This window comes from Aptenodytes patagonicus, chromosome 2, assembly GCF_965638725.1.
Source record: "Aptenodytes patagonicus chromosome 2, bAptPat1.pri.cur, whole genome shotgun sequence".
NCBI classification, from domain to species: Eukaryota; Metazoa; Chordata; class Aves; order Sphenisciformes; family Spheniscidae; genus Aptenodytes; species Aptenodytes patagonicus.
In genome coordinates this window covers 122,816,287-122,834,514 of record NC_134950.1, presented here as the reverse complement: position 1 = coordinate 122,834,514, position 18,228 = coordinate 122,816,287, and the positions used below count along the sequence as shown (strand labels likewise).

The 18,228-nt window shown below is 44.3% G+C and overlaps 2 protein-coding genes across 5 annotated transcripts in view; one reads left to right on the top strand and one right to left on the bottom strand.

Annotated features, from left to right (window-relative positions):
* Positions 1-11,119, top strand: part of FYCO1 (FYVE and coiled-coil domain autophagy adaptor 1) — a 53,340-nt gene extending 42,221 nt beyond the window's left edge. For all 4 annotated transcript variants that reach the window (XM_076331043.1, XM_076331040.1, XM_076331039.1 and 1 more), the window contains exons 15-18: positions 3,109-3,204; positions 5,141-5,351; positions 6,667-6,776; positions 7,214-11,119. In XM_076331043.1, the coding sequence (XP_076187158.1) occupies positions 3,109-3,204; positions 5,141-5,351; positions 6,667-6,776; positions 7,214-7,289 (493 nt within the window). In that variant the 3' untranslated portion in view covers positions 7,290-11,119. The remainder of the gene's footprint in view (positions 1-3,108; positions 3,205-5,140; positions 5,352-6,666; positions 6,777-7,213) is intronic.
* A 4,634-nt stretch (positions 11,120-15,753) lies between these two features.
* CCR9 (C-C motif chemokine receptor 9) lies at positions 15,754-17,544 on the bottom strand. The gene is made up of 2 exons (XM_076332302.1): positions 17,485-17,544; positions 15,754-16,982 (listed from the first exon to the last, which is right to left on the bottom strand). Exons 1-2 carry the CDS (start codon positions 17,500-17,502, stop codon positions 15,822-15,824), a joined length of 1,179 nt encoding a protein of 392 aa, XP_076188417.1. The 5' UTR covers positions 17,503-17,544; the 3' UTR covers positions 15,754-15,821.
* Between the last annotated feature and the right edge of the window lie 684 nt (positions 17,545-18,228).

Genomic DNA, 18,228 nt, shown 5'->3' with positions numbered 1-18,228 from the left:
GATGGGTCTGACCTGCTAGATAACAGCAGGCCCAGGGGAATCATTGGTGCACTTCAGCATAACACCTTCGATTGTTTCTTGGCATTAGAGATATTTGCAGAGGTGCTTGCTGGGCTAAGCAGCTGTTAGGGGCTCTGTACAGCCTCCACTCTCCGTTTCAGGTTTCTGGCTTTCACACAATTCGGTAAGGTTCTGGCCCTGGATGACTGAATTTCTCTCCAGAAATCATTGCACTGATGACAGGTAGATGGCTTATGGGGTTTCACTGCTCAGCCACATGAAGCCGACACCTCAGATGCGTAGCTACAGCTGCCAGAGCTCAGGTGTTTATGAAAACAGAATATTGTCGAGGGCAGTGTTGAACCAGCTTTCTTCAGGTTTTAATTCTGAAAGGGACTTCTTATTTCTAACTCCCAAAGCCATTCATGATGTTGGTCACAGTATTTTTAGTATCATTTGTAAGAAATGCTTTCCATATATAAGAACAGGCACACTGGACCAGACCATCCAGCTAAGGGACAGTGACCAACAGCAGATGCCTGAGGGAGAGCACAAGAACAGGACAAGCATGAAGTAATACTTCTTCAAAATGCTCCACCAGCCTCCAACAATCTGTCTCTCAAGGATTTGCTGAACCAGAGCTGTTCTCTTCTTGTTGTAGTGTCTTTTCCATGCTTCAGTTCTTCCTGCTTTTCAGCCCCACTTCATTTCACTTTTAAAAGAAAAAGAAGAGAAACAGTCTGGATTTTAATAGATACACCAGAGGGTGCATATTCATAAGCTGGGGACCTGGCAAGCTGCAGGAACATCCTTAATGCTGCCACCTAGTGTGAATAGGTTATGCAAGAATAAATTCTCCTGTCAGGGGGACAAGAGCTCCAGTTAAATCGTGAGACTGTGTTTCTTGTGTTTTCCACATAGGCTACCAGACCTCAGTTTAGACCGTTGGACTCAATGGGATATCATAAAGAGGAGGAGGATTTGCATTGTGATTGTAATGCACTTGGGTTTAAGAGACAAAGTAGGAGACTTAGCGTTCCCTTAGCCTATAGTGAGTAGGTGCAGTGAATTTATTGGTTAGAGCAGCCAAGTGGCAAGCTAACCACCTAACCATGTGCTAGGTTGCAGCAGCAGGAATAAGGAAAATCACGTGTTAGAGGAGAACATGGAAAATGTATTGGTCCTGGGATTTAATTTACATTTCAAGGTCCCAAAAGAAAGGTGAAATTAATGGATTAAATAAGGAACTCTAATGGCATTGCATAATAAATCATGGAGTTTGACACTTCTGGGAAGTCTGTAGTCCTGTAGTTCTCTTGGTCTGTATGAATTCAAGGCTGTGAAGTTAAAGCTGTGTACCTATCATGGTGGGAAGGGAGAGTTCTGTGGATCACAGCATGAAGTCTGTTGCTGTTCGCACTGTGCAAGCAAAATATATGTATAGGTTTACAAGCTATAGTTTAGTTTTCTAGGTTTTTTTTCAGAATCAGTTTTCTTATCTAGTTGTATAAAGATAGTTAACAATGAAATTATTTGTATCACTTGCTAAGTATTTGCATAGATGTTGTATTAACCTTTATGGACCAACATGTACTATGTCATTCCTACGTTTCAGTTGGCAGGTAGTGTTTGGTTATAGCTCAGGTTTTGGCACTTAGTCACAGGTTTGAGTTTTCCCTGCAGGTCACAGCTGTCTCCTTAGGGTATTAACAGTAGTGGTATGAGTCTGAAGAAGTCAAAAGTTACCCAAGAGGCTACAGGAATAAAAGAACATGAATTCTGCAGATAACAGTGCTTTATGAGTTCAGGAAACATGTAGACAGTGGGTGCAGTTTAATTTGCAGTCATAACAGTAAATTCTTCCTGTTTCCAACCAATAGTGTCACCCCACTAAACTCACACGTGGTTGCATGTGCTGACACAATATATTCAGATGCTGCTAATGACCAGCTGAAGGTGCTGTTACCTAGAGATATTTTCTCCTGCTCTTCTACTCAGCAGTGCTGCTTGTAGAGCAAGGTCCTGTAGGATTTAAAAGAAAAGGCTAAACTGTGAATTGTTTTTGAGAATTGGTCTACAGAATGTGTGGCAATTATGCCCTTGCTACATGATTACACTTGATGGTTCAGGAGCACATATAAGTGATATTACATTTTATTAGATTCCACTGATTTTTGGAAGGAACCAACCAGTTGGTTCCCTGTATGTAAGACTCCTTGGCATTTTTCTGGGGATGACAGCCTAATTGTCTCAGTTATCAACCTGCTGAGATGCAGAGAAGCAAAGAAAGTATCAGTTAGAGAAGCTCTAACTTACTTGGAAACTATCAGCATTTGTTTACTGACTCTCAAACTCATTCTTCTCTCTGTGTCCCAGCCCTGTAATTCATAGCTGGTGCCACTCCAGTGTTCACCCAGAGCATGCACCCTTTTTGAGGTAAGGAGTGGATGGCAGGTTTTTCCATCTACTTCCTTTGCTCTCCTGGACAAAGTCATGGTGGGGAGGAGGCATCCTGCTCTGTCATCCTGTAACAGCTTCTTCGGTGTATTTGTGTTTGAATCATCCAGTGTTTCTCATAAGAAAAGAAGATACATGGTAGTGATTCTACAGCAATAAAATATGTTTTGTGCACCACTGTCAGAGTAAGGAACTGGATACTATAATATGTTTGTAAAACATCTCACAGATTAAATCCAGGGCAAATGTCATATCCCTGTGCAAGCTTTGTTTAAGGGACAAGTCCAGACTGTTTTGCTTGTGTCTGCCCTCCATCAAGATTTCCACCTGCCAGGTAATCTTTAAAACCTGGCAACGTCTCAATAGAGAATTTACCTTAAGACTGTTGAAGAGATGTTCTGGACGTATGTATTCCTCTTAGCTCATGAAACCAGGATAGGAACAGTTTTACATTTGTGCACAGTGGTTAGCAGAACGGGGCTGCAGTTTTGCCCAGACAATTTTGTCACTAGAATGTGCAAAATAAGAATTCTAGAATTTGGCATCATGACTATCAAAATGTTTCTATTTTAGGAAGACATTGCCATGCAGATGGTATTTGACCACATACTACTTAGAGAATCATGGCTTTCCTTTTTTTCCTTGTCCTAGAAACAGCACGTGTAATTCTTCAACCTTTGATGAATCAGAAGAGTGGCAAGTTGCTCAAGATGCTGAGATATCCTTGTTGAAGTCAGGAGAAATCATGTAAGCAGAACAGTTTCATTACTACCAGGCTGAAAGAATAAAGGCTGAGCTCGCATATCAGCTATGTGAGCACAAGTCTTGCAGACTCCTGGAAGAGCTGATTGCTTGTGTCCAACAGTAGAATTTGGTCTGAGGAAAAGCAGAGTATAGCTCAACTACACAGAGCAGCAGCAATGAGCCAGATCCTTTCTCTTCAGTCCTGCAAAACTTTAGTGCAAGTGGGGAATAAGAAGGAAAGATTTGTGTCCACATCACATCAGAAAATCGTCCTTCCTATTCTTATTGCAGGAGGTGCTGTGAACAGGAAGGGGGCTTAGAGAGAAGGCTGTGTAGTTCTAGTAGTCTCTGGAAGAAACGGCAAGGTAAAGTCAGGGAGTGCTGTGCTAGTCAGACCTTTGTCACAGGAATTAATGGAATTCATGGCCTTTTGGAGAATGTATCTATTATTTATTGGTGGCCTCACAGAAACTGTCTTGCCTGCTCTGGTTGATATATGCCATAGCATAAAATGTTCAGCTGAGCCTCTGCTCAACCTCTGTGAACTGCGTGCATACAATTCTCTGCACGTATCCTGCTCTGAAATTAATAGTTACATGCAGTATTGATACGGCATGTCACCTGCACAGCCAAGAAGGGAATCTAACATATGAAAATGCCCGTGACTTGGAGAAATTCCCCTTTGCTCACTCTCCCCTCAAGCCTAGCTTTGAAATTTTGCCTTCGTTATGGGGACGGTTTTAAACTTTTGACTGCAGGGAGATAAGTTAAGTCCATGTTTCAACCTTGTTGCTGCTGTTCAGAGAACCAGATAAATGAAGCAGTAACTAAAATTATAGCTGGGCTGTAGGGCAAAACCAAGAGTGATAGTTTATTAAAATCAAAGATCACCTGAGACACCCCAGCAGTTACTTCAGCTAAGAGGAAGAAGTAACAAGGTCAGCAAAACTTATCATAAAGCTTCCTCTCTGGCCAGAGTACAATAGTTATCATAATAAATCAGCTGTGATCCCTAACCACTGTGTAGTCATGGTTGGAAACTGAACTCCTCCTCACTCTAGAACAGCAAATCATCATGGTGACTGTGTGATATCTTCTGGTAAATGTGTTAGTTTTTGATAGCTGCTGACAAACAAATCACAGTACTGTGATTTACTGTGAGATCATTGATTTGGAAACAATTTATTTGGCCTAAAGAGTGATATGTTAGATTAGTTTTAGTTAGGGTAATGTAGGTGGGATCCACAGCTCTTAGAAATTACAGGTTTCCCCTGAAGAAAGCAAGCAGCATTCTCCTGTTTAAGGGCCTCACTGTTTGCAGTCTGAAATAGATATCAGAATGAGGTAAGCTAATATAATGCTTCAGGACTCACAATCATCTAGGTGCTAAGAACTTCCTTTTTAATTGGAAGTACTTTGAGTCAGCTTTTATGCAGCTTGCTCAGGTAAAACAGACCAAGCTGTAGCATTAGGTGCTTCAGAGGATCTAGACAGAGCTGCTGTTCACATTCCATCCATCTGTTCCCTCTGTACTCCTGATCCCTATTTCCTGTACAAATGATATCAAGAAAGGTGAATAAATTAGGTGACTGTTTTTTGTTTAAATTTTTGTTTAAAAAGAACGGTAGAGGGCAGCAGACATTTTATTGTAGTAACTCTAAAAAGCTTTATTCAAGCACTAGATTTTTCTAGTCAAAATGAAATAAATAAGTGAATAATATCCACATTTGCTAGAGCAGTGAAAGTGCTTGATATCAGTCACCTTTTCTGTAGTTCTTGCCTTAATCCAAGGCTGAATTTTCCTGCATCTTGTGGACCTGTCCCAAAGTTGCAGTGGAGTCTGCCTCAAATAGATGGAAAATAAAAAGCAATGATTATTGTTTCTGTCTGAGGAATTAGATTGGATCTCTTCATGTAATTGTATTTTTCTCCCTCACAGGATCAAATTACCCCTTACAGTGGAAGAGATCGTAAATTTTGGGGAAAGCAACAGAGAGCTGTTCATTAAATCCAGCACCTACAGTATCATTCCTATCACCGTTACAGAGATGGGGCTAACAATTAGCTGGATCTTTTCATCAGACCCTAAAAGCATATCCTTCAGCGTTGTCTACCAAGAATCAGAAGACACACCACTGGATCAGTGCAAAGTAAGGTCTTTGTTTCCTTACTACCTTAGAGATTGTCGTACACTACAATCAGCCACCTAGAGGAATCAGCAAGTATAGCTAGGAGATCTCCACAAGAGTGCCAGTTGCTATTGCATTAAGGACTTGTTTCTCTAATTAAGCTACAGTTCTGCTGAAGGCAGAGCTACATCTTTAATTATTTAATGTTGCCTGCAAAAGTTGAGTTGAAAAGCACTGTAACTTCTATTGGTCGCATCTGAAATTCACCCACTATTATTAAACAAAAATAGAAGTCCAAGTCTGCAAAATTCTTCTTTTTCCGCTCCTCAATATTACTTAATTTGTAAGCTGCTTAGGGATGATTTTGCCAGGCTCTTAAGCAGAGGCCACAAGGAGACAGATAAATTAATTGGCTTACCTGCATTTCTTACAATGAAGCATATATTTAAGTGCCTTGATGGTGTGCAAAATCGCTTTGCCAGTGCCCAAGGTACCAGTTTTTATATGTGCTGTCCATATGTCATGAGGATTATGGATTAAGTGAATCTATGTTACTCAGCTAATTGCAAAGTTTTAATGAAGACAAGGCAGCTGTTGGCTGAACCCACTGTGGTAGGGGGAACTCTAAGGCTGTGATTTCACTGGGGAAATAAGACATTTATATAGCATGCATTAGTTCACTTCGTGGTTACTGACTCCATGTAAAATCCATACATAATCCATGTAAAATTTTCTTAATCTGGAAGCCAAATGAAGACTGAATGTTGCTTCTGTCTTGATATATCTATTTGATATAACTTTGGGTTTTATAGGGTCGTCCTTGATCTACGTCAGCTGCTGTTCTGACAACTGTCTCTGCTAGGGTTTTACAGCAAGATAGATGGTTGCACACACTTTTGCTGTAAGCTTAGATAAACAATTAGGATTTGCTGAGAAAGCCTATTTTATAATACAGGGAGTATAAAAGCATATATTAAAAGACATATATAGCTAAATCCTGCTCTTGGATATATTTGTATAGATTTAATGTAGCACTGCTAATGTTAGCAAACTTGTTCAGATTAACATTAAAAAGATCAGGATTTGATTCTATCTCTAAAGCAGAGAGTTATAGCCATAGCTTGATGCTGTAAAGAGGTTATCAAAGGAAAACAGATGTCTCACTGTGAGATTTTAGTTTGGGTGAATTTTTAATGCTAATCAATGAAAATAAATAGTTTTGCAGGAACATATGCACTTTGGGAGTTTCAATATGGCTCAAGTCTATTTTTCTGAAGGCAAATGTCAATTTATAGGGCAAAGAGCACGTTTCATTTTGATTTGTATTGAATTCCAGGTTCTTATTCCTATGACCCGCTGCAACTCTCATAAGGAAACTATCAGAGGACAGGTGAAAGTCAGAAACTCTGGAATCTACACGCTGATATTTGACAACACATTCTCTAGGTAGGTCCTAGCTGGGTGTAAAAGGTGAAATAAGCTTGGTTTTACAGACTGTGGAACTGATCGATAGTACCATTATTCTGCCATTCAGAAGTAAGTATGAGAAATTGGTCCCAGCTTGCTAGAAGATCTTCAGCCCGAGTTTTGATTCTTGTTCTTGTTTGGGTTTTTTTCTCTCCCCATAGCAGAATTCCACTCTTCTGTCTCAACCTCTGGGAAGGTAAACAGAAGTAATCGAGTCATTCGTGACTTTTTCCAAGACAGTTTAGTCAGGATTGTGGTCTTATTAACAGCAGACCTGACAGCCCTTGCGCAGGTCTTTTTAACAGCAGTTAGTTTTTGCCTGAGTATAAACTGAAAGACTGAACAGGCTTTTAAGGCTTCCTGTCTAGTTGACTTCAGCTAACGTGATCATCTTGCTCTCTTTTTTTCCTTGACAGGTTTATCTCAAAAAGAGTGTTTTATCACTTGGCTGTCGAGCGACCTGTCATCTATGATGGAAGTGATTTTCCATAGCCTTGAATATACTGTGTTATTTTTAATTAAATTTTTAAGAAATGCTATTATTTATGTACATGTAAGCATTATGATTACCACTGTGTTTGAAGACTTTGAAACTATGCAATAGTTATAATGCACTTAGAGAACACTAAAAAATGGAAGCCTTTTTAGGAACACTAATGGTTCTGTACTGTGTACAGATTGCTGAAAAGCCATGTTGTTTGATTTAACAGGTCAATAATAACCAAATTTTTTTCAGTGGGGAGAAAAATAAATGTGAGGGTATCTAAATGCAAACTGAAATTCTCTACTGAAAATTGAATTACTTTTCTCCCAAAAATATCCTTCAAAAGGAAATTTAAAGAAAAATGCATATTTTTGTTGACCACTGAGGAGTAAACAACCATTTCTGTTCTGCTCTACTGCTCTTACAGTCAGAACAACAGCTATGCAATACTTCAGTCTTCACAGGCATATATTATAATCAATTTAGAATTTTTTATCTTTTCCAAGTTTTATAAACAGCAAACATAAAGGTTTTTTACATTTTGGGCTAAGATTTGGTAAGTCTGGCTTTTACAAATGCTTTGGTAGTGAATACCAGTTACAAAACAATACAACACAAAGCAGCAACTCCTTTCACTTTTGCTCACTGTACTCTGTAAGCTGGTCTGCTGAAACCAGCTCTCATGGTGAGTACCAGTGGCAGAATGGGGAGTATCATCTGTAGAATTAAAGTATCACACTGCTCACTGTGTGATATTAGGAAGAGGAGCATTCCTTTTTCCTGCTTTAGCACCTTAGTCATCCGCATTCACAGGAAAGCAGTTTCGGAGGAGGTCAGCAGTGTGTCTCTCTCTAGACCACGTGAAAGGTAGCAATAATGTTTGAATCGGTCTCAAAAAGTCCATCCAAAACCAAATGCATATCCAGCCCTGATGAGCTCTCCACCTGGTGTTAAGTGTATTCTGCCCCTTCCCTAACCCTTGCAGTTGCCCTAGCCAACTGCTAACTTTCCATCTCAGCTTTGGGGACAGAGCTGGCTGTAAACACTGCCTTTTAAGGAAGACTGGGTTCTCATTTATACAAAATTTCCATGCAAACTGTCTGCTTTCTATATAGAATTTCAACTTGTTGTCAAAATATCTGAAAGCAGATTTTTCTCTTAAAAATTCCTGTCTTTTGATGGAAAGGCAAAACATTTTGGCAGGAGAAAGGAGAAAAGGTCTTTCTCCCAACCAGCCCTCCTCATGATTTTAGGTGTGTCTGATTTCTAATGTTATTGTTCTCCCAAGGAAACCTCAGACCTGGAAGGTTTTAGTGCAGCAGTTGGTAGCAGACCAGCTCAGCCTGCCAGGAACCCTGTAGACTATTGGTGGCAGCTGTAGCTGGTATACAGGGGTCATGGTGGGAGACAGAAAATAAAACATGAGGGGAAGGAAGAAAACAGGGCAAGCACAAGTTGAAGCCAGTGATTTAGGGGAGGGGAAAGAAAGCGCAGGGGCAAACGTATAAATGTAAAAACAAGGGCAGGGATCAATTGGAGGGATCAGCTCGACTAGGGAGGGAAGTTGGGAGAGTCCAGCTGGTGTTTATGTGTTGCTGGTCCAATCCATTACCCGCAGGGGGATCTCCTTCTACAGCAAAAGGCTGGTTGTTTAAAAGATGGAGATCACAAGACAAGTGTTGGACATTTACATAGTAGCAGCTGAGGCAGAGGGAAATTTCTGATTATAGGAAAGAAAAGAATACTGCAGGTAAAGCTAAAGGTTGCTAATCGTTCATTCCAGTTGTTAACACTGTATAAATACAGTGATCTTGAAAAAGATTGTAAAAGAATGACTACCTTTCATGGAGCACCTAGATTTAGGTGTGTGGCTCATCTGGCTCATCGGAAGCTTTCCCTTCCCTTCAGACGCCTCTTCCCAGTATTGGTGGTGTGCTCTCCAGCCTCCGCCAGGCAGAGGGGTCCGTGGAAGGTGCAAGCTGGTTTACGCCCCCTCCTGAGGGAACTGCAGTTGCAGGAGGCTGCAACGCAGTTAAACCCTTACCTGGCTGCATGCGTGAAAATGAAATGGACAAGAGACTGAAGTTGGCAATAAACAGGCAATAAACGGCGCACGGATCAGTTCATGAATTATGGCATATTTCAGTGTTGAAGCTATGTTTTATATTTAATTAGGCAAGAAGAGATTATTTATTGCTTAAAAATGGAGTACTGTGTACCATATGCTATGCAATTTCACTGAGCTGTTACTGAAGTCTGCTGCAGTTTTTCTTTAGGCTTTTAGGTGTGGTTTTTAAAAGCATTTTGCTGTTGTTTTAGTTAGAATACTAATCTTACTAGGATATCTTTCTTAAAATGCCAAATGTAAGGTAAAGGGACACTGTCAAGTATCTTAGGCCAAAATATGACAACTCTGCTCAGAAGTATTTGAAACATCTCCATTCCAAATTATTTGACAGACTTGCCTCTGGATTTCCTCTCTGCATCCCAGTTCTTAGCATTTTTTTCATCCTGTGGCAAATATTTTTAAGCCACTGTTTATGTAACTCTTAAAGTAATTGGAGCTCCATCTAGTAAGCCAGATGTTGCCCTGCAAGTCTTTCATGTAGACAGTCCTGAGGCTGGCTGAAGCATATGTTTGGGAGGAGGGGAATAAAAACACTGGATTGTTTTTATTTAGCATTTGAGTCTTGATGGTACTTTTTCTTCAGGTTTTCCTGCCCTGTTAGAGTAGTTTTATGACTTTTTTGCTCTCTGAAAGAGGACTAAGAATGGGAACCAGAACCTGTAGTTTAAAGACAAAAAGAAAAGGTTTGCTTCTAGCCAAGGAGAGTATTTAAGAAGTTTCAAAAGAGGAAATACTCAAGCTGGTAAGGTACAACAAGTGGACAGGAGTGCAACTGTTCAAAGCAACTGTTCAAGAACAGGAATCCCATCATGTCGGCTAGAAGAGGGAGTCTTTTCCACCTCAGAGGCTGTGCAGAGAAGACAGTAAAGAACCTGTCACGAGTACCAGTCTTTTGTTTGAATGTCCCAGATGGTTTACTACTGGAGCCATGGAAACCCAATAAAGGACTTGGCACAAGTGTAGGTTTGTTCAAGAGATTATTTCATTCAAGCACCTTATACCTCCAGTCATAAAGCACTTCTTCATTTGAGCTGTGCCAGGGACACTGATAAATCTGTTTATTTACAGGTGCTCAAGTGATTTGTTGAATTGGGCCTTTTATTATCTGCAGGAATGCAATTAAGAGAAAAGAAATATTTAAAATTGATCATGAAATTAATTGAAGGGGATGTCACACTCGTGGGACAAAGAGAGTAGACACTGTGGTCAGCATAAGCAATTGGGTGTTTTTCCTGGGTGCTGGAACAATAGAGGGTAGTATTTTTTGTTATGCAGAGGTTTATGCAAAGGAAAGGACATAGTTGCTTTAATAAAATGACAGTGTTCCTTTACTCAACATTACTCAATGTTGCTTTATGAAAAATCACAGAGATGTATTGCACAAGAGTGTACCACGTTACAAAATAGCAAAGCTACAAAAGCCTGACTTGCTCCTTTTTTAAAATGGAAATTGCACTATAGTTTTAATTATGCTCAATCACTGAGATTGTAACTTGTTCAGAAGCATCTTTTGGTCTTAACTGCCAAAGAATTGCAAACCCCATTCACATCAAACTTCGTGCTCAGATGGGGGAAAAAGAGATTTATGTATACCAGCGTCTGTACAGTTACAGAGATGTAGATGGTTGTGTACTGGAATGTTTCTTGATGCTTTTTTTTTCCTTTTTTAACCTCAGGAATTAAAAAAATAAAATTCGATATCATTGAGAATGTGTCCCCCTTTTCTGCCTTGTAGAGATAGCGTTGTCTGGAAGATAAATCAGATGATTGTATGATCTAAGCAGGAAAAAATTTTACAAAGTAAGGAAAATAGAAAATAGTTTGTCATGCTGGTGGACAAACAGTACTGGACAAACTGGCACATCTGTACAGTACACAGAGCAACAGTGGAGATCCCTAAATAAGTACTAAGTGAGCCGGCCCCCAGGCTAGAGGAAATATCACCGTGTCCTGGTGGCTCGGAGCAGCTGGGCCTCCCCCAGTGAGGGCACAGCCCCGTGGCTGAGAAATACCTTCACCCGCCATTGCTTCCCCTCGGAGGTAAAAACCAAGCCACCCCGAGGACAGCAATTGCAGTCAGTGTCGTCCACGACACCGAGCAGCGTTGTCCTTCAGCTTAGGGCTCCCAGGTCCTGGCCGGGTCTGTATACCCGGGTTACGTTGCATGGCTGTGGGAGGGAAAGAAGCGCTGTGTGAGTTGCAGGCACCCTTCACGTGTTGCCTCTGTGTTTGCATCTGTAGTCCCAGCCCTGGGGCGCATGGTAAACACGTAGGCTTGTCTGAGCTGCTGGTGCCATCCTAATGGGGTCGGGAGGACAACGGGCCCTGTCACAACCAGTCATCGCTTCTTTTATCCGTTATTTCTGTTTCCTCACGGGAGTTTCCTGCTGGGGCGGAGGCTGCAACGCTTCCCATCCCAGTGCCCCAGCAGCAGCACCCGCCCCCGCTCCACGCACAATCTCCAGCAAAGCCTAGCCCACAGTACAAGGGACCTGCAATAGACGTGTGGACCTGTAATAGACTGTACCTTGCCATACAACAGCTCTGCAGGGGAGGCTGTAGCTGTTGAAAGCCTTTGTGTACGTCTCCAGTAATCCAGGTTTAGCCATACTGGACCATATCTCCTCCGTTCTTTGGTGCTAGGAGCAAGGTTCTCCCAGCCCTAGTGCTGCCTTATGTAGGGTCTTAACCCACCTGTTTCTTGGCCTGTGCCCCAAATGTTGGCCTTGGCACACCCAGTATGACATTCTGCTGTGGTGACCACATGAAGCTGCCACAAGACAGCGGTACCCTCCCCGTTAGCCCTTGAAATGTCACAGGAACACTCTGAAGTCCAAATATAAGGTTTCAAAACACATATGGCCCAGGAACTTGGAAAAACGAGGCAGCACTTTGGGGTGCTGGGACTACAGTGTCTGGTCAGTTAAATGGTGGATAATTGATCCAGATCATACTTGCAAATGGTGGGTTTGCACATACCAAACTCAGATTGATGGTTCTGGTTTTGGGCTACTTTATCTACCGTGACTTCAGTGATTCTCGCAGCACCCATTGCCATTTTCTCACACCTTTCCATTGTTTTTCTGCTCTCTGGAAGAGGCGCTTCTATAAAGCATGTCTCTGTTTCAGGCAGGAGCAGGCATCAGTTAGGCGGGTTTGCCTGCAGAGACTGAAAGTTTCTCATCGGCTGTCCCAACTTCCTCCCCTTGTACCACAAGCAGGCTGGCTATGTGACTGCCTGCACCACAGTTGCGGCTACCTCCAGGCCTGTCACCATAGCAAATTGACAACAACCTGAAGCTACTGCCGTGGCCATCTCCGCTATGGCACAGCTCCCAGCCTTTGCATAGTTTGGGGGTGTTAGGCCAGCAGGCAGGTCTGGCCCACTTCCTGCCTGGGTGAAATCTGGGGTCCTAGCACACTTCTGGCCCTCAGAAGTCCAAGGTGGGGCCTAGGAGTTGAAGGGTCTCAGGGTGACGATTCAATGCTCAGGGCAGAGACAAGCTGAGCTGCTCCTTCAAAGAAAAGGGACAGCAGAGGAGACTGCAACCCAAAACTGGGAACATCTGGGAAAAAATGGCCTTAAAGAGAGGGGAGGGGAGCCATGTGAGATCTCAGGCCTCTCCTGGGGCTTCTAACAACTGCTCGGTGACTGTCCTGCTGGAGCTGTGGGTAAGGCGCAGGCAGCATCCCACAGGAGGCACGAGGGGCTGTGGGGCAGGGGCGGCAATACCCCTCACCTTTGGGGAAACCTGCCCTCCGGGGAGGCAGCATCAGCTGAAGGCTGGGGACACCCTGGGAAGGCATGAGAGGGATTTCAGTGGGATAAATCCAGCTAAAACCTCAGGGCAGAGGGACAGAGGAGCCCTGGGAGGGCTTGGCCACAAGGAGTTGGGCTGCTGGAGAACAGAGGTCCCTGGCAGACGGAGGAGGGGACAATGGCAGCAGGCACCTCCATGACCAAGTCCCTGCTGTGTGATGGCTGGCAGCGAGGGACTCCACGAGGGATGGGGCTGCAGATGGAGGGGCCACAGGAAGGCAGCTTCCCCACGAGTTCAGGGGGTGTGGGTGGCCTGGGAAGCCACCAGCGGCTGCTGGACCGCAGGCAGCCCTGGCGGGACAGACCCCACGAGGAAAAACCCGCCCTGGGGGGGGGCTGGTCCCCCGGCTCCCCCAGGCAAAGCAGTGGGGAGCAGCCTGACTCAGAGTGGGACGTACGTGACCCAGGGATGACCCTGCCGCCCCAAACTGCTGAAAGTTCATTGCTGTTTCACCACCCTCAATAGTTTCACTTGCCAACCAAGCATGAAAATTTCCCACCACATTTCACAGAGCAAAGAAGCTTTCACCTTCGTTGAGAACGCTCCGAAATTCAAGTTCCCGGGGCCAGCAGGACACCATGCAGGGAAGAGGAGCTCGAGGCCACCAGGCAGGACCACTGGTTGACGGCAGCTAAGGTTTGCATGCTTGTTTGTTTGCATAACTTGGGCTCTTTTGGGGCTGGGAGGACCCCCTGGGTGGGAGCACCCTCACCCCCATCCCTGGAAAGGGGTGGCGGGGCTCAGCTGCCGCAGGGAGGTGTCTGCCCCCAGCACGCTCCCTCCTCCCTCAGAAACCTGCCCTCCCTCCCAAAGCTGCACCCCACCCATCGCCTTGGGAGCCGAAACCCACTCCGGCACCTGCGGGGTCCTCAGCTGCGGCTTCCACACCCAAGGCTTAGACACACATAGTTAACCCTGTTAGCAAGGTTTTCCTCTGGCCTTTTTTGGGAGGGATAAATCCTGTTGTTGGAAACAGGTTATGCGTATGGATCCAAACTTGGGAAGGATGTGTGGGCAAGAAACAACCAGTTCATCCCCTCGCTGTTTGTGGCAGTGCTTTTATTTAACAGAATTTCAGCTTCCGTTCGCATTGAGCTCGACACAAATCACAAAAACCCCCCAAACCCTTCTTACACATACAGTAAAAAATACATACATCTTTCACCATTTTTTCCCTAAGGAAAAGGTAAAAAAAAAATTAAAAATCCTAATAAACATATATGAAACTAGAAGCCCATCTGCTCAGATATACCCTATTAGCTAAAAAAGCAGCACCAAACCTTGCAGAAAGCTCGTGTTTATCAACACGCTTTAATGATTAATGCACAACGAAAACACTTTGTTCCTCCAAGAAATAATTACCAGAAGGCAAACCAGGTTAAATGTGATTATTTAAAAGAAAGCCTCACGAGCACTACAACTTGCGATTGAAGACTGGCAGGTGCAGGCAGCGGTTGGGCAGGACAGGCGATGCTGCATCCTGGAGAGGGGACAAGCGAGGGGGAACGGCTACCGTTACCGTGCCAGCACCAGCACACCAAAAGCCCTATAGAAGTTGCAGGGTGCATTACAGCACATCACTTTTGGAAACTGTTGCTTCCACCAACCTGAAGTCTCAATCCAAATTTCATTAACGTTAGGTTTGACACTTAATTAGTCTCTGTCTTACTGGCCCCAGGCTAAATATATTTTCTCACCATTAGCAAAGGTATCAGTGCATAACCAGCAGTCTGTTGAACCATGGGTTTGGTTTTTGCATTCTGGTTTACTGTGGCTTTGCACCCTATGGCAAATGTCTCTGGGACAGACAATTCAACATCTCTGATGCCCTTGAATTTTTATTGCGAGGTGCGATTTGTTTCCAGTATCAAAGTAGGAGCTGTAGCAAATAAATGCTACCAAATTTCACTTTACATCACGTAGCTAAAATATAGGAGAAAGGCAGATCTAATTCTGTAATGACCACTTTATGAACATGAACGATTGGCTTTCCTTTGTGACACAAACTGCCTGTGCAGCAAAACAGACTTATGTCTGCACAGGCACAGACAGCAGCATTTGCCTGCTGCAGTAAACCAGTGTAAGAGCTAAAGGCTGTTCTTTACAGCAGAGGGGATGTGGTGTAGGTGCAGACAGGGCTCCTGAGCCCAGCCACCTCCGTAGGAGACCCTGGCTGAACAGCAAACAAAGGCTGAACCCGCTCCTGCTGCTTCCTATAGACAGGGTGAGCAGTTCATCCTGCTTCATCTGCCTCTGTTGCTGTGGTAGCTGGGCTTCTCGCCTCCCTGCAAGGCCTGTTATTTCAGGTTGCGGTCTGAGCTGCAGGTGGGCCGGGGATTTACAGCTGTCACAAACATAGCTTTTATCCTCTATCAGTTCTGCTTACAAGAAGTATGGCTCCATTTTTCTGCCCTGTGCCGAAGGTTTCCCTTCCTTTCAGCCAGCAAGCCCAGGTTGGGTCCTGCACAGAAAGCACAGGGCACCGAGGAGCCCGCAGCCCTCCCCACTCCTCTGAGACAGTCTTTGGGGTATACAGATGGTTTTTTCAAAGAGTTTGGTGCTCCTCCGGAGGGGAGAGAGGACGGACTAACTTACAAGAGGACTTGGCAAGGAGGGGGCATAACGGAGGAGGTGAAATGGGTGCTGAGGGTCAGCGAGCTTCTCACCTGCCGCCTGCCCAGCATGGCAAAGGACCAGTTTGAGCTGTGCTCCTGGCTGTTGCAGGCGGAGGAGCACTGCTCTTGGAACCCGCTCTGGCAGCAGCCGCTGCTCTGCATCATCCTGCCCAGCGCCGTCCTGAACCGCTCCCCAGCAAAGACATAGAGGAAGGGGTTGAGGCAGCTGTGGAGGAAGGCGATGCTCTGGGTGACCTGCAGCCCGATGTCCAGCTGGTCAGCAGCCTCACAGCTGTATGCCACCCTGGTGTAGGTGTTGATGGCTTTGACCAGCAAAACAATATTGTATGGGAACTGAGAGAGAAGGAAAGCAGTGATGATCATGGTGATGATCTTCAGGGACTTCTGCTTTTGGGATCTTTTGGCTTGCAGGAGGGTGTTGATGATAAGGGTGTAGCAAATAACCATGACAAGGAGTGGGAGGAAGAATCCGATTGTGACTTTCAAGGCCAGGACAGTAACCCTGAAGATCGTGCTGACGTTTGGCGGGTACGTAATTTTGCAAACTGTTATGTCACCCACCTGCGTGCTTTGGCTGTACATGATTTCTGGGATGCACAGGCTCACGGACATCAGCCAGACAGCCAAGCACATGAGCTTGCTGCGCAGGAGCCGCCTTTGCTTAGTTTTAGCTTTTGTTGCTTGGACAATAGTGATGTACCTGTCAAAGCTGATGCACGTTAGAAACAAGCTGCAGCTGTAGAAGTTGATCTTATACATGCTGTTGACGACTTTGCACATGAAGTTCTTGAAGATCCAGCCATCAGAGGCAGCCTTGGCCCAGAAGGGGAGGGTGAAGAGGAGGAGCAGGTCTGCAATGGCCAGGTGGAGCAGGTACTGATCCATCATGCTCCTCCTGAAACGGAACTTGCAATAGACGAGCACGACCAAGACGTTTCCCACTGTGCCCACAGAGAAGATGAGCCAGAAAAACACCGGCAGGAAGGCTTGAGCAAACTGCCTGACCTGCCTCTTGTCGCACATGAAGTCTGTGTTGTTCACCGGGTTTCCATACAGGGACAGCACTGCACTGTCATTCCTGTAGTAATCCAGGCTGGTCTTGCCAGGGTGGGTGACCTGCAATGGGACATCAGGTAAAACTGTGTTAAGAGGTGGCTCAGTAAAGCATAAATTTGCCCCTCTCCACCAGATGCAGTTGAAGATCCCCAATATATTCCATTTTAGATGGGAAAGCGCAAAGGCTGCCAGCAAAACACAGTGCATTTCAGACTGCTTGAAGTGTGCGGCACAGCAGAGACTTACAAAAATGCCCCATTGAGTAACAAACTCTTTACAAAAGAGCAGGTCACAGCCTCCAGCCAACTTCAGTTATTAAAATGGCAGGTGGTGAGACCATTATCTCTGTCAGATCATTCAAAACACTGTTGGCTTGGCAGCTTCAAATACATAACAAAATGCAAAATCCCCAGCTTGGAAAGAGGGAAGAAAGGGGGAGAAGGCTTTGTGTTACTGCGATGGTGGGATGGCACCATTGGCTCGAGAGAGGCAGAAAACTGATGGAGGCAAAGAAGGGGGAAAGAAAAATGGAGATTACACAGCAGCATAGGTGTATACTCACTACGCTTGCAACTGCCATCTTCAGCCAGATCTTTACTCAGTCTTGAAGGAGGCTCCGTAACCTGGAGAGGAGAGATGGGGGGAAAACAACTGATTTGAAACAGCTTTGAAGTAGAACTGTGACTTTTCTTTCTTCTTCTTCTTTTAATAAAAACCTCAACCCTTTGAAACGAGTCTGGCCGGGAGATGAACAAACCACACAGAAATTGAAGTCACTGGTTTCAATTATTTAGCTGTTTCCATTTTACAAATTTACATTTAGCCCACATTAGGTCTTCGGCTTCTCTATGGCACTGTGCTGATTAAGTCCTTTGACATACGAGAGACACTGCGATCTCATTTTTAATAAGATGTAGAGTCCCCAGCGCGCACATTAAAAAAGAAAGTCAGCTGAAAGCACCATATCTTCCAAAAAATTCATGAGAATAAATGAAATGTGTCTCTCAAATTGTCTAGCAACTAACAAGGAGAAGTACCTGCCATTAGTAGTAGTTTGCAGTGTTAAAATATTTGCATCCTCTGCAGCGACTGATAATCTCTGCCTGCAACATCTCTTTCTTGTCTGTGAGTTTAAATGCAATGCTCATTGCTGTTGGCCTGCAAAGCAGATCATTATGCCCCGGTAAACAAGAAAATACCGTTTTTTCCTGCTGCATATTGCTTTTCAAGTCAGTCTACCATCACAAAAGGTAGCTGAGCCTGGTGGGCTCAATGCGAGTCACGCTCTCCTAAGTATTCAACATGT